At 37.6% G+C, this 24,853-nt stretch overlaps 1 protein-coding gene and 1 non-coding gene across 2 annotated transcripts in view; one reads left to right on the plus strand and one right to left on the minus strand.

Annotated features, from left to right (window-relative positions):
- The window catches only part of ZRANB3 (zinc finger RANBP2-type containing 3), a 282,932-nt gene that overhangs the window by 245,482 nt on the left and 12,597 nt on the right, over positions 1–24,853 (minus strand). Inside the window, exon 2 of the mRNA XM_040228505.1 lies at positions 9,342–9,509. Coding sequence (XP_040084439.1) covers positions 9,342–9,502 — 161 coding nt within the window. The 5' untranslated portion in view covers positions 9,503–9,509. The remainder of the gene's footprint in view (positions 1–9,341; positions 9,510–24,853) is intronic.
- LOC120855260 lies at positions 19,275–19,381 on the plus strand. The gene has a single exon (XR_005719223.1). It is a non-coding gene; the product is annotated as a U6 spliceosomal RNA (small nuclear RNA).

A 24,853-nucleotide genomic window follows, 5' to 3' on the forward strand; every position in this document is an offset into this window, starting at 1 on the left:
GATGTGAAGAACTGACCCATTGGAAAAGACCCTAATGCTGGCAAAGACTGAAGGCAGGAGGAGAAGCGGACGACAGAGAATGAGATGGTTGGATGGCATCAGCGACTTGATGGACATGAGTTTGAGCAAGCTCTGGGAGTTGGTGATGGACAGGGAAGCCTGGCATGCTGCAGTCCATGGGATGGCAAAGAGCTGGACACAACTGAGCGACTGAACTGAAAAATAATAATTAGATAAAATACTATATTTTATTATATGTAGAGCTGGCCTGAAGAAAAGTAAAAAAACTTTACAGTGACCAGAAACAAGAGAGAAAGTCAATCTCAGAGTAACAAGTTAGTGATAAGGCTATAGACCACATTGAAGGAGCCTGCAGACACCACCAACAGGGAACCTGGAGACTTAATAGCAGAGCAATAGATATATACAAAGTGAACAGTGGAAGTGAGGATCCTAAACAAAACGTGAGCCTAAGAAAGCTACAACATAAGTGAAAATGGGAAAGGGGTGACAATAGAGAGTTACAAGCAAAAGGAAACCAATTGGGAAGTAAGTAGATTTATACATGTTTGGTCAATTGCTTTGCCACAAGGGCACAAAGGTAATTTATGGAAAAGAATATATAGAGACTTTTCTACAAATGGTGCTGAATAACTGGATATCAGAGTGAAAGAAATCTGAACCTAGAACTCTCATCTCACTCCATATAAAAAATTAATCTGAGGTGAAAAATATATCAAAACACAAAAGCAAAAACTATAAAGCTTTCAATACAAAACACAGGAGACCATATCTGTGATCTTGGGGTAAGAAAAGACATTGCTGACAACATAAAAAGCACTACAATAAACCTATTGTCTAGCACAGGGAACTCTACTTTTTTTAATATGTAATATATATATCCACTCTTTTTAGATGCTTTTCCCATATAGGTGGTCATTACAGTGTATTGAATAGAATACCCTGTGCTATAGGTAGATTTATCGTAGTGCTTTTTATGTTGTCAGCAGTAAGCCTTTTCTTGTCCCATAGATATGGTCTCCTATGGTGGCTCAGATGGTAAAGAATCTGCCTGCAATGAAGGAAACTCGGTTTGATCCATGGGTTGTGAACCCCTAGAGAAGGAAATGGCTACACCCTTCAGTCATCTTGCCTGAAAAATTCCATGGACAGAGGAACCTGGCGGGCTACAATCCATGAGGTTGCAAAAAGTCAGAGACAACCAAGCAACTCACACTCACACACACACACACACACACACATAACTGAATCACTTTGCTGTACAGCAGAAATACAACACTGTAAATCAACTATATTCCAATAAAAATTAATTTTAAAAAACTATTACAGTATAAGAACTGGATAAATTGGATTTTATCAAAATTAAAAATTTCTATTTATCAAGGGATTTTCTGAAGAAAATTAAAAGGCATGGGTAGAGGACTTCCCTGGAGTTCCAGTGGTTAAGACTACACACTTCCACTGCAGGGGGCGTGGCTTTGATTCCTGGTTGGGGAACTAAGATTTCACATGCTGTGTAGCACAGCCAAAAAGTAAAATAAAAGGCAAGGTACAGACTAAGAGAAAATATTCATAACTCACATATCTGACAAAGGTCATTTATGCAGAATATGAAAAGAACTCCTTCAAATCAGTGATAAAAACAAAACACAGGTAAAGCATTAGTATAAGATATATTTATCTCATGTAGAGAGACAGACAGCAAATAAGTACAGAGAAAAATGTCAACATCATTAGCCATTAGGAAGACACAAATTAAAATACAATGAGCTTCTTCTTGAAGATCTATTAACTGTGAGTAGCTAAAATGATATAAGCTGACAACATCAAATGTTAGCAAAGACTTCAAGCATAGAGAACTCTCACATATTGCTGATGGGTTGGGAAAAAAGTTGGGCAGTTTGGCAGTTTTCTTAGAAAGTTAAACAGACACCTACCCTAAAACCAAACAAGAGAATTGAAAGCATGTCCAAAAAAGGACTTGTAGGAATGTTAATACCATCTTTATTATAAGACTCCTAAATTAGAAGCAACACAAATGTCCATCATTAAGTTAATAAATGCCTAACACTCATAGATCAAAGGAATGTATATGAATCTCAAAAACATGTTGAACAAGAGAAATCAGATACATACATATAAACTGAATTCCACTCAAAACAAGTTCCAAAAGAGAGAAATGCAAGCTATGGTACCGAAAGGGATTAGAACCCATTCAATGTATATAGTATTCCATGGTCTCATTTTGAGGAGGGATGAATAGAGCAGAGACAGAGAGAAAGAAATTGTTTAGTGCCGAATGCCAGTCGATAAATCAACATTTTAACAACTACACGGCAAAAATTATTTTGAGCAATAATTATCTATGGATGCTAAATCCAAGAGGAAAAAATGAATAAGAAATATATTTGTATGTCTAAACATTTCTTGTTAGCTGTTTGCTAAATAGGCAACAACTGAGACAGGGAAAAATAATAACTATATATAGAGAAATTACAACACTTTGACTAGCAATCAAAATTAATACTACCAGTGAGGGGTTGACAGACACAGTTTGTCTACAAAAGCAATATCCTGACAAGGACAGGACCTTGATCTCACATACTAATCTAGACAGAACTAATCTAAATCCTGTCATGAGAAAACATTAAAAGAAATTGAGACATTCTATAAAATAAACAGCCCTATATTCTTAAAAGGGGCTTCCTGGGTAGCACTAGTGGTAAAGAATCCACCGGTTCAATCCTTGGGTCAGGAAGATCCCCTGGAGGAGGGGATGGCAACCCAATCCAGTATTCTTGCCTGGAGAAACCCATGGACAGAGGCATCTGGCAGGCCACAGTCCACACTGTCACACAGAGTCAGACACTACTGAAGCAACTTAGCATGCATATTCTTAAAAAAAAAACACTAGTGTCATGAAAGGCTGTGGAAATGTCCTACATTAAAGGAAAGAGATATCACTAAATGCAAAAATTGATCTGGGCCTGGATCTTGGGCTAAAAGAAAAAAAATGCTGTAAGGATATTACTAGAACCAGTGACAACTGACGTGTAGATTAAGGGCTTCCCCAAATGGCTCAGCAGGTAAAGAATCTGCCTGCTGGTGCACTGGGATGACCCAGAGGGACGGTACGGGGAGGGAGGTGGGAGGGGGGTTCAGGATGGGGAACACGTGTACACCCATGGCGGATTCATGTTGATGTATGGCAAAACCAATACAATATTGTAAAGTTAAAAAAAAAAATACTTCTGTTTAAAAAAAATAAATAAAAGATCAAATAAAAAAAAAATCTGCCTGCAATGCAGTGGACACAAGAAATTCAGGTTCAATCACTGGGTCAGGAAGATCCCCTGGAGGAGGGTATGGCAAGTCACTCCACTATTCTTGCCTGAAAAATCCAATGGACAGAGGAGCCTGGAGGGCTACAGTCCAAAGGGTTGCAAAGAGTTAGACATGACTGAATGACTAAGCACGCACACATGCATGCATACTTCCCCATGTAGATTAAAGAATTATATAGAAGTTAAATTTCCTGAATTTGATAAATGTACTGTGGCTATGTTAGAGAATATCTGTGCTCTTAAAAAATACATACTACACTGAAACATTCCAGGTTAAAGGATCATGATATATGCAACCTACTTTCAAGTGATTCAGAAAAAAAAAATAAATAAACCCATGTATGTAGAGAGAGAGAAAGGGAAAGGGAGAGAGAACTAAAAAAGTAAAACTTGAGTGCAAAAGGTTTATAATTAAACTAGGTAAAAGGTATATGAACGTTATTTCTATACTTTTCAGAATAACTTTTCTATAAATTAAAATTACTTCAAAATAAAAAGTTAAAAAAATTAAAAGAAAGCATCAAGAAACTATAAAAAAGTACATTCTGGTGACAGAAATCAGATCACTTGTTGTCTAACTTAGGGGGAAGATGTTGACTAAAAAGCAACCTATTCTGGAAAATGGAAGTATTTTATATGCTGACTGATATGTCTGAAAACACAGATATATATACATACAGCAGAATCCACTGAACTGTATATTTAAAACCTGTGCATTTTATTAAATTTAATTATACCTAAATAATTTTAAAGGCCACTAAGGAGACATAAGGCTTGGCATGGGGAGAAAAATCAATGATCAAAACTTATAATCATCAGCCTACCTAAAAATGAATTAGATACTGCCCATGTGACCTGGAAAATGCTAAACCAAATATTTAATTTTGTCAATTCTCTCTAAAAGAATTTACCCACTATTTAGGTTTCTTAAAATTCCCAGAAATTAAGATGACTTGATTATTTAAAAAAAAATTTCAATTAGCAAATACAATTGGGAAATAAGCTATCACGAACAACAATAACAACAAAAGGCAAAATGAGCCTCCAAAGGACTTCAGATAATGTAAGTCTGTTCTAGATATTTACAGAAATAATAGATGGAATTAAAACATGGCAAGAAAAGGGATATCAACAACATACCAGGCAGACAGAAATTGGATATACTATCTGACATTAGGAACAGAAAACAAAATGCTCCTATTCTTCAATTTCAAGAAAGGAAAGGACTGACTGTTCTTTGACATTAGTCAGCTAATCTCTATAAACTATACTCTGAAATTCAGCAAGTTCTTAAATAATCCTGCTTTTTAAAAGCCTAAAGACTTCCCTCAAACCAGATACAATACCAATTTTTCGCTTTGTTTAGAGAGCCAGTCTAAGAAGCACAAGAAGTCTAAAAAGTCGAAGTCTTCCTTGCTTAGCAAGTAATAAATTCAGCTTCCTTGTTTTAGACATAGTGCATGGGTTTTGGTTGCCGGTACTTTCAGTGATGTCTCTTCCTTCAGAGAAATCAATAGATTAACTTAACAGTGAAACATAACAAAAGTTAGCAAAACTATGGCTAAACAAAAATATCCAACTGAAGCAGAGAAATTTAAAGTAAGAAAATACAAAAAATGCAATAAGAGGTATGTGAGACACTGAGAAAAGGTCCAATGGATATAACTGGAGGCATGGAGAAGGCAATGGCAACCCACTCCAGTACTCTTGCCTGGAAAATCCCATGGACAGAGGACTCTGGTAGGCTGCAGTCCATGGGGTCGCAAAGAGTCAGACACAACTGAGCGACTTCACTTTCACTTTTCACTTTCAAGGAGTATTAAGAAGGAGCAAAAATAGTAGTTGAAGAGATAACAACTGAGAATTATGCAGAGCTAATGAATGACATCAGTCCACAGATTAAGAAGCATAAATGCAAAGAAAACCACACTTAGGTACATCATAGTCAAATTTTGGAGAGCTGAGCAAAGAAAAAACAGCAAGGGGAGGAGAAAAGACAATTTATAACAGCACCAAAAATATTAAACACCTAGGAGGTAAAGATAATTTATAGTAGCACCAAAAATATAAATACCTAGGAATAAATTTAATGATATATGTGAAAAATTGTATACTGAAAACTATAAATTTTATCAAGGGAATTCCCTGACAGCCCAGTGGTTAGGACTCCATACTCTCACTGTCATGAAGTTTGACCCCTCACCTGGAAACTAAAATCCCAGAAGCCATGCATGGTGTAGCCAAAAAACAATAACACAACAATGAACAAAAAAACTCAAAATACTTTATTGAAACAGAAATTAAACAAGGGGAAGATGATATAATAATTGAGGTGAAAGTAAAAGTAGAACAACTAAAGAGATGGAAGAATAATTCACATTCATGGATTAAAATACTCTCTACTGTAAAGATAACAATTCTCCGCAAACTGACCTATATATGCAAAACAATCCTATTCATAATCCTAGCAACTTTTTTGTGAAAACGAAATGAGTTGTAGAATTTAAGGGCAACGCAGAAAGTCAACAACAGAAAAAGCAATTTTGAAAAAAGAACAGCGTTGAAAACTTATACTAATACATCTATTATAAAGTTATAGTAATTAAGAAGTATGGTACTGTCACGAAGATTGGCAATCGTTCAAAGAGAGAAAAGATTCTACACCTACATGGTCCCATATGGTAGCCACTAAACATATGTAGCTATTTAAATAAATTAAAATTAGTTAAAATAAAAAATTCAGTCCTTTCGAGCACTTGCCACATTTCAACATCTCAGCAGCCAGCTATTAAACTGAACAGTACATATACTAACATTTCCATCATGGCAGAAAGTACTATTCAACAGCACTTATAATAGAGAGATACACATAGAATTACTTGATTTATAACACATGTGACACTCTAGTGCAGTGGGGAAAAGCTGGTCTTTTTAATAAATTGTGACGGTGCAATTTTATGTTCATATATAAAAATTAAATAAATAAATAACCTATTAATCCACCATCACCTCTACCTTACACCTAGGGTTCCCAACCTCTGGGATTTAATGCCTATATGATCTGATGTAGAGTTGATGTAATAATAATAGAAATAAAGTGCACAACAAATGCAGGGCTCTTGAATCATCCCAAAACCATTCCCTCCCCCTACCAACACGTTCTGTGGAAAAACTGTCCTCCATGACACTGGTTCCTGGTGCCAAAAAAGGTTGGGGCCACTGCCTTACACCACATATAAAAATCAATTCCAAGTAGACTGCAGGGAATTCCCTGGCAGTCCAGTGACTGGGACTCTGAGCTTTCATTGCCCAGGGCCTGGCTTCAATCCCTGGTCCAGGAACTAAGTTCCTGCAAGTCAAGCAGCCAAACAAACCAACAAAAAACCAAGTAGACTGTTATTCTAAACATAAAAACGTAAGACAAAGAAGTTTTTAGACGAAAACACAGGAAAGTATCTTCACAACCTTGTAGTAGACAAAGATTTCTTAAATAGGACACAAAAAGCGTCAGCCATAAAACACAATACCAGTAAAGAATATTTAACAGGAAATTAAATATGAGAATGTCTGCTTATCAAGGCATCATTAAGAGAGTGTAAAAGCAAGCCATAGCCTGAGAAAAATCATTTGCAACACAGATACCTGACAAAAGACTCATCCAGAATATAAATCTGATAAGTCTCTACAAAATGGTAAGAAAAAGGCAGGCAGATAACCCAGTAGAAAAATGGATAAGACACGAACAAGCATTTAACAGAATAGGATATCCAAACGGCTAATAAGCATTATGAAAAGCTGTCAAGCTTCATTTACCATCAGAAAAGTGTACATGAAAATTCAGTGGATATCACTATATTCCTACAAGAATACCTAAAATGAAATTATAGCTAAGCAAAACGAGGTATTGGTGGTACAAATGGAACTCTTTCACACTGGGGACACAAGTATAAATCGGTAAAACCACTTTGAAAAATGTATGGTCAAGCTATGGGTTGAACTGTAACCGCAAAATTCATATGTTGCAGTCTTAGCACCCAGTCCCCCAAAATGTGAACTGATTTGGAAACAGAGTCACTGCCTATGTAATCCGGTCATTAAGGTGGGCCTGAATCCAGTTATGACTGATGTCTTTATAAGATGGGAAATTTTTGACACAAATAGAAGGAAGATGATGTGAAAAGACATTGGAAGAAGATATCCAACACAAAGCCAAGAAGAGAGACCTGGAGCAGATCCTCCTCTCACAGTTCTGAGAAGCAATCAACTCTGCCAGCATCTTGATTTTGGAATTCTAGACTCAGGAACTGTGAAAATATTAAGTTTCAGTTGTTTAACCATCGTCCAGACCCCAGTCAATACTTCATTTTGATAGTACTGACAGATTAACACAGGTGGCATCTTCTTAGTGGAATATATGAATATTTATAACCCAATGATTCCTCTTCTTAATATATGTACAATAAAAATGTGTATATATTTTTTACCAATAGTCTAAGAATGTTCACAGCGCTGTTACCTTAAAAGCCTCAAACTAGAAACAACCCAAGTACTCATCAACAGTACAATGAATAAATAAATTATGGTATATTTACCCAATGGAATTTTATACAGCAATGGGAATGAACCAATTACAACTACCTGCAACAATACTGAAGGATCTTGCAGTGATGGTGAATGAGAAAAGTCAGACACAAAAGAGTACAAATGGATGATTCAATCCAGTTCAGTTCAGTTGCTCAGTCATGTCCGACTCTGCAACCTCACTGACTGCAGCACTCCATGCCTCCCCGTCCATAGCCAACTCCCAGAGTTTACCCAAACTATGTCCATTGGGTGATTACAATAATACAGTTGAACATGTAAAAGTAATGTGTGGCATAATAAGTCAGGATGGTGATTACATTTGGAAAGGAGGGAGCCAATAGGGATTGCGAGAGGGCAAATGGAAGGTTTCTGGGATGCAGGTAATGTTCTACTTTGTGATTTTGGTGAATGGCTATCTTCAAGTTGTATGTTTATGATCTGCACATGCTTTTCCATATACTTTATTCATCATTTAAAAAGGTCTTTAAAAACTGAATATGTGAGTAAATACATTAGAACAGTTCAATCATATATATGAGAGATTTTTAAAAACAACCATAATGTAACACAGATAATGAGACATTAATGGAAGCATAGGATAGAGAGAAAAGGTCAAGTATAAGTCTAACTGGAGTAGCAGAAGAGGATTCTTAAGAGAATGAGTGAGAATCGATATTTGAAGACTGAAAATTTCCCAGAGTCAATATGACACAAATCCCACATTAAAAATGTATAATACTAACCAGGATAAATAAAAAGCAAATCATATAGAATAAATTATAGTACAACTGTAGTACTCCAAAGACAAAGAGAAAAATAAAATCACATACAGATAAAAGATAGATGATTTATTAAGGCATGAAAAAACATCAATTTCTGTTTTTGGAAAATTCTCATGTAAAAGCCGAAAAGAATAATATGATGAACACACTATAATACCACTCAAATGTTCACAGTGTTAATATTTTGGCTGACCCCTCAAAGTTTCTCTAAACAAAGAAAATAGGCTTTAGATAGCAGGATTCTTTATCCCCAAATTCTTTATCATGCATTTCCCAGGAACAAAAACATTATTCTGTTCAACTATAACACCACCACTGTATCTATAATTTGATAACATCACTCTAATACAGTCCAGTTGAAGTGTTCCCAGTTAACCCAAAAATGTCCTCTAAAGCTTTTGTTTCTACTTATTCAGGATCTAGCTATTATTTCATGATCCAGAAAAAAAAAAAATCAAATCAATAGGAAGACTACGTATACACAAAAAATTTTTTTCATTGTTGTTCAGTCACATCTGACTCTTTGCTACTGAACAACAATGAAAAAATTACACACACACACACACTTGACAGATTTATCATTTTACCATGTCTTGAAAAAAGTACTTACCTGCCATCTCTTCTCAGGGCAAAAGTGATGCCATCTTTCTGAAAAGGAAGCAGCTTTGCTCTTAGTTTGTCAGGCAAAAAATCCAGCTGTTCATAAGATTTACTTGTCGAACAAGAAATTTGAGGTGTAAGAGACTTTTTTATGTTATGACCTCTGGACATGATGATCCTAAACATAAAACAAAAATCACAAGGGAAGCGGTGAAAGAAATAGATATTACTAAGTGTATTAGAAAATTAAAGATAAATAATAATATTAAAGTACTTATTAGTAGTCTTGATATACCAGATATAAACTGGTTAAATCATGTTCTCAGAATAAGCAATTAAGAAAATTCAAAGCACTGAATCCAAAAGCAATTACTTGTTGCACTGTCTAGGGACCAGCATTTTCTATTTCATTTGTACTTCTATTAACAGTTGAGCCATAATGTAACAATAACCCCTGTTATAAGCAATAAATGTATTACTGAAAAGTTATAAATCAACTAGAAATACATAATGAAATATATCATTTTTAAAATAGGAATGAATTTGTTACAGAAAGATAAAATTCCTTTTATAGTTGATCCTTTTATAGATATTCATCTTCACATTATATCAGATTTTCTAAGAATGAAGTCAAATTAAATTTTATCATTTATTTATTTGTTTATTTGGGCCTATCATGTGTCTTGTGGCATCTTGGTTCCCTGATGGGATGGAACTTGGGCTCTCAGCGGTCAAAGTGGAGGGTCATAACCACTGGACCCCCAGGGAATTTCTAAATTGCACTTTAAAAATGATAAGATACAAAGAGACTAACTCCAAATTTATAATTATTAAATTAGCTCAATATTATTAAATGTGATTGATTTTTAAATATTAAAATGAATTCTTTAACCACTTGAATCCACAGTATAAACATAGCCTGATTAGCACCTTTCTCACCAGGGGTTTCCACAGATATAGTTTTAATTTTCTAACATAAAAATTTCATATATCTTCAAATTCTTAGAACTCTGCAAGGAAAAAAATCCTATTAAATCACTGAACTATAAAGCTTCTTTAATATGGCACTTTGTATTTAGATTGCAACTTTCATCTATTTATAACCTCATTTCATTTTAAAAAAGAAATTTGCTTTAATCATCAATTACTTGCAGACTTATAAACTTTAGCCTCCCACTCCCCTAAAAAAGTAATTAATCTCTGTGTATAATGTTTAAGAATATCAAGAATTTGACAAATATATATTATTAACAAATAGGTACAACATGCCACAATCTAGAGAAGCAAAGATCACACCCCCACAGAGCTTACATTCTTGAGTGGTAGACTGAAAATAAACAAGGAAATTAATTACACTATATAGTACAAGTATTATGAAGGACCTTAAGAGGGTAATAGCTACTTTAGGCAAGCTGACCGGGAAAGTCCACTCTTAGGTGATGCTTGCTCTACAATCTAAAGGATGTGAAAGAACCAGTCAGGTTCAAAGTTGATAGAAGAGCACTCCAGGTGAACAGAATAAGTGAAACGACCCTAATTTGAGAAAGGGTTTAGTGATTTCTAGAAACAGAAAGCAGGCCAATGAGGTTAAACCAAAGGACAGAACGACATGAGATGAAGCTATTGAGATAAGCAAATGTCAAATCACAGAAGGCTGTCATAAAGACTTTGGATTCCACTTTAAGAATGAAGGTAAGTCAATGGAGATGTGTTGCCAAATACACTATTAGGCAGATATAGCTATTTAAATGTAATTAAAAATTAAAAATTAAATTCTTCAGCTCCATCCACCATGTTTCAATTCTCAACAGCCACATATGGCTAGTGGCTATCATATTGAATGGTTCACATACACTGAACACTTATTCTTCACTAAAAGTATTAGATAGCAATCACTGGAAAGTTTTAAGCAGGGAAGGAACACAATCTGACTTATAGTTCAAAAACTACCAGATGAGGATAAAGCTGTCAATAGAAAGGCAGTGAGAAATGTTCTTATAGGACTTGGCCAGTCCACAAAGCCCAGACTGCCTCAATGGTGACTGAATTTAGAGGTGATTTATAACTCAGACCTGTTCTCAGAAGTAACACTGAGTCAGCATCCCCAGTACCTTGTCAGCAATAATAACAAAACTCTGAATAAAGAATAGAAAAATGGCTCAAAGCGGGGGAAAGCATGAAACTCTTTATCATGCTGCAAAGCACATGGCAAAAATCATCTTAACAATGGAACTATAGAGATTTAGGAAATCTCTCAAGAGGTAAAGCTACTAGGACTTGCTGATGGAGTACGTGGGGAGAATGAGGGAGATGCAAAATCAAGGTATACGTTTAGCCTGATGGAGTTATGCAGTTTACTGAGAGGCTGCACAAGTTACTTAAAGCCTAACGAACAAATGGATTGGGAAGAAAAAAAATCAACAGATCTTTTAGGAATATATACAGTTAGAGATGATCACAAGATATGAAGTGGATATGTCAAACAGACTTGAAAATACATCAATCTGGAACTCTAGGGAGAAAACAAGGGTGGATATGTATTGGGAGTCAACTTGGGATAGTAAACCTATATCATCTTTTGTAGCCACTCAATATCTGGGACCCCTGCTATATTTAGAAATTTCCTTACATTACATATATGAGTGGGAGTCAGGTATCACCTTCCAAAAATAAAGCAGGAAATAACAGATCCTTGCTCTCCCAGCTTGCCTTACACCTATAGATTTTGCTAATCATATATACCCATTTCGGTCTTTAACCTAGGAAGTAAAAATTCAAAAACATTGGGATTAAGTGAAATTTACTCTGGTAAGGGTAGTACCAGCGGAAAGAGTCATGTCTACTTTCCAGAAGGAATAGGGGCTTAGAAACCTTTCAGGGTAAGTGGCACAAGGGATAGCATGTTTTAGTGATGGACACTGGCAAGAAGCTAAGGAAAATATACAAAAATCATTTTACTACCTATTCTCTTTGCTTTTTAATATTGTAAAAAAATTTTAAAAATACTCCAAGAAAAAAAAATATCCACTATGTTGAGGTCAGATTGCAACTTTTATGAGGACTGAATCAGGCACTGTTATTAGTAAAAATAAACAATGAAACTAAAATAATCTTAATAAAAAACTGTTCCAGTAGAGTAACAAGAGAAAAAATAATTATTTTATATGAAGATGGAAGAATTCTGAAACAGTACAGAAATGTTTAGAAAAAATTAAATTAAAATTATGAGCTGGCTCACTGATAATTCTAATAGGTACCTGAATGCATAAAAAACTTAAAAATGTAGTGGTATAATCTAATTAATAGAAAAGGAATGTTTTACTTAATACTCAAAAGAAAAACACTTTTAGAAAGCACTTTCCCATTGATACTATCTTTCTAAAAGGAGTACTTACACTACTTGGTTGTAAAACTTACTATGAAGTCAGTGTAGTACTAGCCTAATGATAGATAGATCGATTAGAATTTCAGACTCCATCATTAAACACTTAAGAGTCAGCTGATTTTTGAAAAGGGTATCAAAATAATTCAAGAGAAAATGAATAATCTTTTCAAGAAATAGTGCTGGGACAACTAGATGTTCATCACTTCAGTTCAGTTGATCAGTCGTGTCCAACTCCCCGTGACCCCATGAATCGCAGCACACCACGCCTCCCTGTCCATCATCAACTCCCAGAGTTCACTCAGACTCACGTCCATCAAGCCAGTGATGCCTTCCAGACTTCTAATGAGTCAACTCTTTGCATGAGGTGGCCAAAGTACTGGAGTTTCAGCTTTAGCATCATTTCTTCCAAAGAAATCCCAGGGTTGATCTCCTTCAGAATGGACTGGTTGGATCTCCTTGCAGTCCAAGGGACTCTCAAGAGTCTTCTCCAATACCACAGTTCAAAAGTATCAATTCTTCAGCGCTCAGCCTTCTTCACAGTCCAACTCTCACATCCATACATGACCACAGGAAAAACCATAGCCTTGACTAGACGGACCTTACTCGGCAAAGTAATGTCTCTGCTTTTGAATATGCTATCTAGGGTGCTCATAACTTTTCTTCCAAGGAGTAAGCGTCTTTTAATTTCATGGCTACAGTGATTTTGGAGCCTCCAAAAATAAAGTCTGACACTGTTTCTACTGTTTCCCCATCTATTTCTCATGAAGTGATGGGACTGGATGCCATGATCTTCGTTTTCTGAATGTTGAGCTTTAAGCCAACTTTTTCACTCTCCACTTTTACTTTCACCAAGAGGCTTTTTAGTTCCTCTTCACTTTCTGCCATAAGGGTGGTGTCATCTGCATATCTGAGGTTATTGATATTTCTCCTGTCAATCTTGATTCCACCTTGTGCTTCTTCCAGTCCAGCGTTTCTCATGATGTACTCTGCATATAAGTTAAATATGCAGGGTGACAATATACAGCCTTGACGTAGTCCTTTTCCTATTTGGAACCAGTCTGTTGTTCCATGTCCAGTTCTAACTGTTGCTTCCTGACCTGCATACAGATTTCTCAAGAGGCAGGTTAGGTGGTCTGGTATTCCCATCTCTTTCAGAATTTTCCACAGTTTATTGTGATCCACACAGTCAAAGGCTTTGGCATAGTCAATAAGGCAGAAATAAATGTTTTTCTGGAACTCTCTTGCTTTTTCCATGATCCAGTGGATGTTGGCAAATTGATCTCTGGTCCCTCTGCCTTTTCTAAAAACCAGCTTGAACATCAGGAAGTTCACAGTTCATGTACTGCTGAAGCCTGGCTTGGAGAATTTTGAGCATTACTTTACCAGCATGTGAGATGAGTGCAATTGTCCGGTAGTTTGAGCATTCTTTGGCATTGCCTTTCCAGATTAGTAGTTGCCAAGGGTTAAGGTGGGGAAAAGAAAGAACAGATTGTGACTCTAGAAAGGCAACATGAGGGACCCCTATGAGATGGAAATGTTCTCCATCTTGGTTGTGTCAATATCCTGGTGGTTATACCGTGTTACAGTTTTACAAGATATTGCCATTGCAGGAAACTGGGTAAAGCGTACACAGGATTGTACCTGCATTATTTCTTTGCATGATTTCTCACAACAGCTATGAATTTACAGATTTCAAAATTAAAACTTCAGTTTTAAAAGCTGGAAAAGCAAACACACTGGCTTAACATGTAACAATTAATCTGAAAGTTTGGGATAATGTGGACCAAAAAGATAAAACAAGATCATGTAGCTAGCAGCTGAGGTAATATATCTGGGTCTTTACTCTCTTTTCAACACAAGAATGTTCCATGTCTGCCTCAGGGCTAAATCCCAGGGAAAATATCTATTTTAAATAGAATATTTGCTCTGTAAAGAATTACAGTTAAAAAATATTCACTTAATGAATTTCATTTTTTTCATGTATTCAACAACAACAAAAAAAACTTGCATGTTTATGTGGAGCAGACATTGCAGAAGGCTCTGGATATACAATAACATAGAACACACGCAGTTTTCAAGAAACACGACAGGGAATGTAACAGGCAGATGTTAGTGGAACATATAAGAGGGACAGTGTTCAGAGCTGGGGTTTTGGAGGCTTCTTAACAGATATACACATCAAGGCTGAGACCTGAAGAACAAATAGACAATAACCAGATAAGTTTATACAGAGGACTTTCCTGGTTCAATGGCTACGACTCCATGCTTCCAATTCAGGGGATGGAGGTTTGACTCTGGTCAGAGAATTAGATCTCGCATGCCATAACTTCGACCTGGGGCAGTCAAATCCGTAAACAAATAAAAATAAATATTTTTTTAAAACAGTATAAAGGAAATGAATTGGAAATAAAAGGAAGAGAGCATGAAGGAATTCTCAGTCTGCATCTTAATATCAGTAAATCATTCCCTCTTCATTAAATCACTTTTTTTTTCATTTAAATTCTGGAACACGATACTGAAATCAGATTGATTATATTCTTTGCAGCCAAAGATGGAGAAGCCCTATACAGTCAACAAAACAAGACTGGGAGCTGACTGTGGCTCAGATCATGAACTGCTTATTGCCAAATTCAGACTTAAATTGATGAAAGTAGGGAAAACTCCCCAGGTCAATAGGTGCCCAACGTGCTACTGGAGATCAGTGGAGAAATAAATCCAGAAAGAATGAAGGGATGGAGCCACAGCAAAAACAATACCCAGCTATGGATGTGACTGGTGATAGAAGCAAGGTCCGATGCTGTAAAGAGCAATACTGCATAGGAACCTGGAATGTCAGGTCTATGAATCAAGGCAAATTGGAAGCGGTCAAACAGGAGATGGCAAGAGTGAACTTCGACATTCTAGGAATCAGTGAACTAAAATGGACTGGAATGGGAGAATTTAACTCAGATGACCATTATATCTACTACTGCAGGCAGGAATCCTTAGAAGAAATGGAGTAGCCATCATGGTCAACAAAAGAGTCTGAAATGCAGTACTTGGATGCAATCTCAAAAACGACAGAATGATCTCTGTTCGTTTCCAAGGCAAACCATTCAATATCACAGTAATCCAAGTCTATGCCCCAACCAGTAACGCTGAAGAAGATGAAATTGAATGGTTCTATGAAGACCTACAGACCTTGTAGAACTAACATCCAAAAAAGATGTCCTTTTCATTATAGGGGACTGGAATGCAAAAGTAGGAAGTCAAGAAACACCTGGAGTAATAGGCAAATTTGGCCTTGGAATGCAGAATGAAGCAGGGCAAAGACTAATAGAGTTTTGCCAAGAAAATGCATTGGTCATAGCAAACACCCTCTTCCAACAACACAAGAGAAGACTCTACACATGGACATCACCAGATGGTCAAGACCGAAATCAGACTGATTATATTCTTTGCAGCCAAAGACGGAGAAGCTCTATGCAGTCAGCAAAAACAAGACCAGGAGCTGACTGTGGCTCAGATCATGAACTCCTTATTACCAAATTCAGACTTAAATTGAAGAAAGTAGGGAAAACCGCTAGACCATTCAGGTATGACCTAAATCAAATCCCTTATGATTATACAGTGGAAGTGAGAAATAGATTTAAGGGCCTAGATCTGATAGATAGAGTGCCTGATGAACTATGGAATGAGGTTCATGACATTGTACAGGAGACAGGGATCAAGACCATCCCCATCGAAAAGAAATGCAAAAAAGCAAAATGGCTGTCTGGGGAGGCCTTACAAATAGCTGTGAAAAGAAGAGAGGCGAAAAACAAAGGGGAAAAGGAAAGATATAAGTATCTGAATGCAGAGTTCCAAAGAATAGCAAGAAGAGATAAGAAAGCCTTCCTCAGCGATCAATGCAAAGAAATAGAGGAAAAGATCAGAATGGGAAAGACTAGAGATCTCTTCAAGAAAACTAGAGATAGCAAGGGAACACTTCATGCAAAGATGGGCTCGATAAAGGACAGAAATGGTATGGACCTAACAGAAGCAGAAGATATTAAGAAGAGGTGGCAAGAATACACAGAAGAACTGTACAAAAAAGAGATTCACGACCCAGATAATCACGATGGTGTGATCACTCATCTAGAGCCAGACATCCTGGAATGTGAAGTCAAGTGGGCCTTAGAAAGCATCACTATGAACAAAGCTAATGGAGGTGATGGAATTCCAGTTGAGCTGTTTCAAATCCTAAAAGATGATGCTGTGAAAGTGCTGCACTCAATATGCCTGCAAATTTGGAAAACTCAGCAGTGGCCACAGGACTGGAAAAGGTCAGTTTTCTTTCCAATCCCAAAGAAAGGCAATGCCAAAGAATGCTCAAACTACCGCACAATTGCACTCATCTCACATGCTAGTAAAGAAATACTCAAAATTCTCCAAGCCAGGCTTCAGCAATATGTGAACAGTGAACTTTCTGATATTCAAGCTGGTTTTAGAAAAGGCAGAGAAACCAGAGATCAAATTGCCAACATCCGCTGGATCACTGAAAAAGCAAGAGAGTTCCAGAAAAACATCTATTTCTGCTTTATTGACTATGCCAAAGCCTTTGACTGTGTGGATCACAAGAAACTGTGGAAAATTCTAAAGATGGGAATACCAGACCAATTGACCTGCCTCTTGAGATACCTATATGCAAGTCAGGAAGCAACAGTTAGAACTGGACATGGAACAACAGACTGGTTTCAAATAGGAAAAGGAGTATGTCAAGCCTGTATATTGTCACCCTGCTTATTTAACTTATATGCAGAGTACATCATGAGAAACGCTGGACTGGAAGAAGCACAAGGTGGAATCAAGATTGACAGGAGAAATATCAATAACCTCAGATATGCAGATGACACCACCCTTATGGCAGAAAGTGAAGAGTTAAAAAGCCTCTTGATGAAAGTAAAATTAAGGAGAGTGAAAAAGTTGGCTTAAAGCTCAACATTCAGAAAACGAAGATCATGGCATCCGGTCCCATCACTTCATGGGAAATAGATGGGGAAACAGTGTCAGATTTTATTTTGGGGGGCTCCAAAATCACTGCAGATGGTGGCTGCAACCATGAAATTAAAAGACGCTTACTCCTTGGAAGAAAAGTTATGACCAACCGAGATAGCATATTCAAAAGCAGAGACTTTACTTTGCCAAATAAGGTCCATCTAGTCAAGGCTATGGTTTTTCCTGTGGTCATGTATGGATGTGAGAGTTGGACTGTGAAGAAGGCTGAGCGCCGAAGAATTGATGCTTTTGACTGTGGTGTTGGAGAAGACTCTTGAGAGTCCCTTGGACTGCAAGGAGATCCAACCAGTCCATTTTGAAGGAGATCAGCCCTGGGATTTCTTTGGAAGAAATGATGCTAAAGCTGAAACTCCAGTACTTTGGCCACCTCATGTGAAGTTGACTCATTGGAAAAGACCCTGATGCTGGGAAGGATTGGGGGCAGGAGGAGAATGGTATGACAGAGGATGAGATTGTTGGATGGCATTACCAACTCGATGGACATGGGTTTGTGTGGACTCCGGCAGTTGGTGATGGACAGGGAGGCCTGGTGTGCTGTGATTCATCGGGTCGCAAAGAGTCGGACACGACCTAGCGACTAAACTGAACTGATACTCTCATGATTGTATCATGTATCATTCCTTCTTGGTCTCAACTTTTCCATTTTCCTCATCTCCCTGTCCTCTTGGAGAGTACCAGGGCTTGGGTTTTAGCATCCTCTGCTCTCTCCTTTAGAGTTCTCATTAGTTTCATGGCTTTAAATACTGTCTCTATGCCAATGACTCCCATACGCATATGCGAAGATCAGACCTCTTCTTAACTTCAGATTTGTTGGCATATTCAACCAGACATATCTACCTAGCAGTCTAACAGACATCTCAAACTTACTCTGACCAAAATGAACTCCAGATCTTTCTCAAACCTTACTCTGTCAAAGGTCTTCCCCATCCCATCTTGCCAGTTACTCACACCAGTTACTTGACTTCATGCTTTGCCTCACAGTGCACATACAATCCACGACCATCTCCTGTTGGCTCTACATTCAAAACATATCCAGAATCCCACTGTTTCCTACCACCTCCACATCTACTCGCCTGATCTGAGCCACCATCATGTTATCTCTAAGCCTGAATTCTTGCAGCAGCCTGATACTCCAGATGCCATTGTGCTCCTCTCAATTCAGCAGTCAGTGAAATACTTTTACAAAATAAATCTGATCACATTACTTCTCAGCACTCCGTGGTGGCTCCTGATTTTACCTGGATAAAATCTCTGTTAATGGTTTACGAGCCCTTCTACCCTCTGTACCCTCCTCCTATTACCTCCCCACCTCACTTTTTCCTATCAAACTTATGTTCTTACACGTTCCTGCTTTGGACTTCATACAAGCTGGTCCATCTGCCTATTCCACTCTTCTCATTCCCATCTCCCACTGATTCCTCTTTGCATGGCTTCTTCCCTTTTTTCCTTCTAGACTTTCCTAAAACACCAATCTCTCAGCGAACACTTAACTTGACCACCTTATTTAAAACTACAATGTTTGTGCTTGCTTAGGCAGCACATACACTAAAATTAGAACAATACAGAGAACATTAACATGGCTCCTGCACAAGGATGACACACAAATTCATAAAGTGTTACATGTTTTTGAGAGAGAATTTTAAAGTAAATATGACAAAACATTAACAATATGTGATTCTGGGTCAAGAGCATACATATTTGTACCATTCTTGCGACTATTTATCTTACATTTTTCAGAGTAAAATTTTTTAAAACAAAAAAATTGAATTCCCTTTTATCTCTTACCTGCTCTACTTTTTCTTTCTTGATACCACTCATCAACTTGTAAAACACTATATAATTTGCATACTTACTATGGGTTTTGTTTGTTTCTTCTCTTTCCACTAGGCTATAAACTCTCCAAAAGGGCATAGATTTTTGTCTGTTTTGTTTCTGGTGTATACCATGCACCTAGACCAGTGCCCAGTACTATGCACTCGATATTATTTGTTGTATTAAAACTTCAGGAGCTTCCCTGATGGCTCAGTGGTAAAGAATCCACCAGCCAATGCAGAGGACATGGGTTTGATCCCTGATCTGGGAAGATCCTATATACCTTAGAGCCACTAAGCCCATGTGCCACAACTACTGAGCCTGTGCTCTAGAGCTCAAAAGCCACAACCACTGAAGCCTGCTCTCCTTAAAGCCCATGCTCTGCAACAAGAGAAGTCACTGCAATGAGAAGCCCGCACACCGCAACTAGAGAGTACTCCCCTACTGTTTGCCACTAGAAAAGCCTGAGCAGCAACAAAAAACACTGCAGCACAGCCAAAAAGGAATTAAAAAAAAAAAAAAAAACTTCAAAGGACAGGGACCATGATTAAACAGTCTAGAGGCAGAACAGTTCCTAGAGAGGAGACAATATAAAATGGGACCACTGGAGTGCATAGCTGAACTAGTGTGAAAATAAAGTTCACAGGCAATATGGCAGTTGCAGAACTAAAAACCTAACATACCAGATCAGCTAAGGTGTGCATTCAAATGCAGAAGTCAGAATGTAGGTAGACAGAAAGTAAACCAAGTTCAAGTTATAGCAGGGAAAATGACACAGTTTGCAAAGTGATTAAGATTAGAGAGGGAGTAGTTTATTAAATATGGATTAAATATGGCTTGTTAGAATAACAAGGTATTAGAATACTGTAGAAAATTCTATGCTACACAGTATCAAGCAAATCTTCTGTTCAATTTAAAAACAAGTTCACGGTCTTCCATGGTGGTCCAGTGGCTAAGACTCCGAGCACCCAATGCAGGGGGCCCTGGTTTGATCCCTGGTTAGGGATTTAGATCCCATACGTCACAGCTAAGAGTCTGCATGACAAATCTAAAGATCCCACATACTGCAATTAAGACCCAGTACTGCCAAATAAGTAAAATTAAATTTAAACACAAGTTCAGTTAATCTAGGTAACTAAATTTTATAAATTCATCCCAAACATAAATTGTTAGTGGAAATGGTCCTAATTACTATGGCAATTTGGTTACATGGACACAAGTAAATGTAAAAGTATTTTAAATAAATCTTGGGTGACCTATGACAAGCAATTTGATTACTCGTTCCTCCTCTCCTGCCATCCACTGATAATAGGAAGCAGGTAGTCAAAAATGAGGGAGGAGGTCTACAAGCTAGTAACACCAGTGCTTTCCCAAGTACAGAAATAAGCACATATTTACAGAAATAATTCCAAGTTCCTTATTGGAAATACAAATTGAGCTAAAATAAATTGCTACTTCCCACAGATGGTGAACATGGAGGTCTACTGAACAACTCTGCTCTAAAGTACACGGATCCAGAAAACATAAGTTACCAAAACAAACTCAGGTCCACACGCTGACATGCAGTAAAGGCAATCTACTGACATCAGGTTGTGATAAAGGAAAGTGTACATAACATTAACTAAAGGACACCAAGCAAGAACTCCAGGGCTCTTAGTGTTCCAAAAGCCTGAAATCCAAAAAGGTTTCAGCAAACCATTTTTAAAGGCAAGGAAAGGGAGGGGTATCCCAGGGCATGCGATAAGCTGTGCACAATTCTCTGATTGGTTGACGGTGAGGTAACAGGGTGGTGTCACACGGATTAACATTATCAATCCTTAGGCACCTGTAGGCTGTAGGGGCTATGTACTCAAGGTCAACAATTAAGTAGTTAATTTCTTCCAGTTGGTGGGGGTTTTAGCAGTTGTAAAGAATCGAACAGTAAAGAACCTGCCTGCAATGCAGGAGATGTGGATTTGATCCCTAGGTCTGGAAGATCCCCTGGAGAAAGGAATGACTACCCACTCCAATATTCTTGCCTGGAGAATTCCATGGACACAGGAGCCTAGTGGGCTACAGTCCATGAAGTTGCAAAGAGTCAGAAACGACTGAGCAACTAACACTTTCACTTTAGCCGCTGTAAAACCACTCAGAAAATGGGCATCAGAGACTATTACCTAGGTAACACAGAGGAGCTAAAGCAGAGGATATGAGAGAGGGGTCTGTCCTGGGAAGGCCCTATAGGGTCCTGCTCAGTTACATGTTTACAAAAACAACAGCACTTTGAATATGAGTTTGAAAAGGCAGTCTATGAAGATGTCACTTACCTACTCAGATACTTTCAGTTGTTACCCACAAAATCATATGCTCAAATCTTAGAAACTCTTCAGATTTCATCAGAATTTATAAATGTACCTATTTCATATTTTACCATACATCACAGTTTCATAATAGAGTACATTCTGCTTCGTGTTTTATCTGATATAGGTATATTTAAGGATTGTCAATAAATTACAAACTAAATTTAATAAATTAACATCATGTTTTATTAATAAAATTGAATCACGTTCTAAAATGATAAAAGATCAAGTTCAGAAAACTATAAAATTACATAATATTTTAAAAATAACTGATGGGACTTTAAATTTTCCATATCGAATATCTAATTACTTTAAAAACAAGGACACTACAATCTTTCATTCTACAGGGAACTGTTTTCAGAAAGATAAAACAACTCCCACTAATGAATGCTCTCTTTCTGTCAGGCAGTACACTAGGAAAATTTAGAAAATCTATAATTCTCAAAACAACTCACAAAGATAAGTTATCATTATCCTTACATTAAGGACAAGAAAACTGAGGTTCAGAGATACTAAATAATTTATCACCAGTTAGTAAGTGGTGATATTAAGTCTAGAACTCTGATTGGTCTAATATAAAGTCTGATTTTGCTATTATGCAACACTACCTCTTAAAATCATCATTCAACAAATAATTGTTGAGTGTCTTTTATGTGTTAGGCATTGAAGAGGGTGCCAGGTAAGCAAAGATGGCTTAGTGCCATTGGAGCCTTACCTTCCAGCTAAATCGAAGACGGAAATAAGAGTTATAAACAGATAATTGCAACACAATGCAGTAAGCGCTATGAAAGAAGTATATATAACAATACCACACATAAGTGGGAGTGTTGAACCATGTGAGGCAGCAAGCAATTAAAGAAGGCTTCACTTAGAAAAAATGCTTGGAATGCAGTACACCTTATTTAAATACTTTATGTAACTCAAAACTTGAAGAAAGAGGGGAGTTTGCTGATGGAAAATCAAGGAGATTCTAGAGAGAAACAGGCCACATTTGCAAAACCATAAAGTTTCAGAAAATCCTAAGCAGTTTAGCATAGCTAAAAAATTAGATGCTTTGTGACAAGTGGTAAAGAAGTAAAAATAGGTCAGGTCAGGGAGGTTTCCTTATGCCGTATTAACAAAAGAGTTTAGGCTTTATTCTGTAAGAAATTGGGAACCTTTCCTAGAGTTTAACCAAGTCACTACTTTACAAAGATTACCTTGTCAAATTTGGAAGAATGGATGTGGGGACAAGGACAATCTTTTAGAGGGGTACTACAAATAGTCTGGGTAATACATTATATAATTTCTTAGCTTCAGACTCCTACATCTAATTACCTACCTTGGTCACCTTGGATGTCTCAAAGTGCTGGGCTGCACCCCACAGGCCTATAGGGCCTGCACTTTCCCAGTTTTAAGATCGAAGAATGAGCCTGGAGTTAGCAACAGAGACAGCAGTTTAACAGATGAGGGCATTTACACATCTGAAAGCAGGGTCCTAGAGCGGTACCCCACCACATGCTGTTAACAGCAGGCAGGACAAGGCGGCAGACTTTGCTCCCCAGGATTAGGTGGGGAATTGATGTCTGGTGGGTGCATTAGTTCCCTGGGAAACCAAGAGACAAGCCCACCCTCAAGATCTCTTTGATAAAAGCAATCACTGGTTGGCCTGGAGGAAATATAAGCAGGAAGGTCAGACAGGTGAGTAGGGTATAGGTGAAGCACTAACTGGTGGAGCAGGCAGGGAGCAGAGCACAAGAGAACAGCCGTCTTGACTGGCCTGACCATACACACAGACATCTCTAGCCTAAGTGTCCAAAACCAGTCTTCTATTCTCTACCAAACTGTGTGCTCCCTGACCAACTCTCTCAGTAACAGTGCAATCACGAAGTTACTCAAACCAGTAAATTGAGTTCATTATTTTTATTGCTTAATCACATTAAATTGATTAATTATTAACTATTCCCCAAACATATCCCAAATCCATTCATTTCTTTCCACTCTGACAGGCATCACCCACCCCAAGCCATCAGTGTTCCACAGGAATATGGAGTACTTCCCAATAGGACTCTCCTATGTTTACCTTAGTATCAGTTCACTTCCTTATGCACTTACTGTGACTGAAAATTATTTTCATCTGTTTCTTCTCTCATTAGACTGTCTTTATAAAGTCAACGACCACAAACTTTTCATCCTGTTTTACTTCAGTACACTAGTATTGGGTTTCCCAGGTGGCGCTAGTATAAAGAACACACCTGCCAATGCAAAAGACATATGAGAAATGGTTCAATCCCTGGGTCAGGAAGACCCCCTGGAGGAGGGCAGGGCAAACTATTATTTATCCTTGTATTATTGCCAGGATTATTGCCAGGAGAATCCTATGGACAAATAAGCCTGGCAGGCTACAGTCCATAGGGTCGCAAAGAGCTGGACAAGACGGAAGTGACATAGTAGGCACACACCCACTCTAGCATGTGGTTCGGTCGCTAAGTTGTGTCTGACTATTTGCAACCCCATGGACAGCAACATGCCAGGCTTCTCTGTCCTTCATCATCTCCTGGAGCTTGTTCAAACTCACGTCCATTTTAAAACTGCCATATCTAACATCTGCTATATCAATATGAGTCAGTGATGCCATATCAATATGTATCAGTTATACCATCCAACCATCTCCTTCTCTGTCGTCCCATTCTCCTCCTGCCTTCAATGTTTCCCAGCATCAGTGTTTTTTCTAATGAGTAGGCTCTTCACGTCCGGTGGCCAAAGTACTGGAGCTTCAGCATCAGTCCTTCCAATGAATATTCAGGATTGATTTCCTTTAGGAGTGACTGGTTTGATCTCCTTGCAGTTCAAGGGACTCTCAAGAGACTTCTTCTCCAACACCACAGTTAAAAGGCATTGGTTCTTTGGCGTTCAGACTTCTTTATGGTTCAGCTCTCATATCCATACATGACTACTGGAAAAATCATA

Source organism: Oryx dammah, unplaced genomic scaffold (assembly GCF_014754425.2).
Source record: "Oryx dammah isolate SB20612 unplaced genomic scaffold, SCBI_Odam_1.1 HiC_scaffold_27, whole genome shotgun sequence".
Taxonomy (NCBI): domain Eukaryota; kingdom Metazoa; phylum Chordata; class Mammalia; order Artiodactyla; family Bovidae; genus Oryx; species Oryx dammah.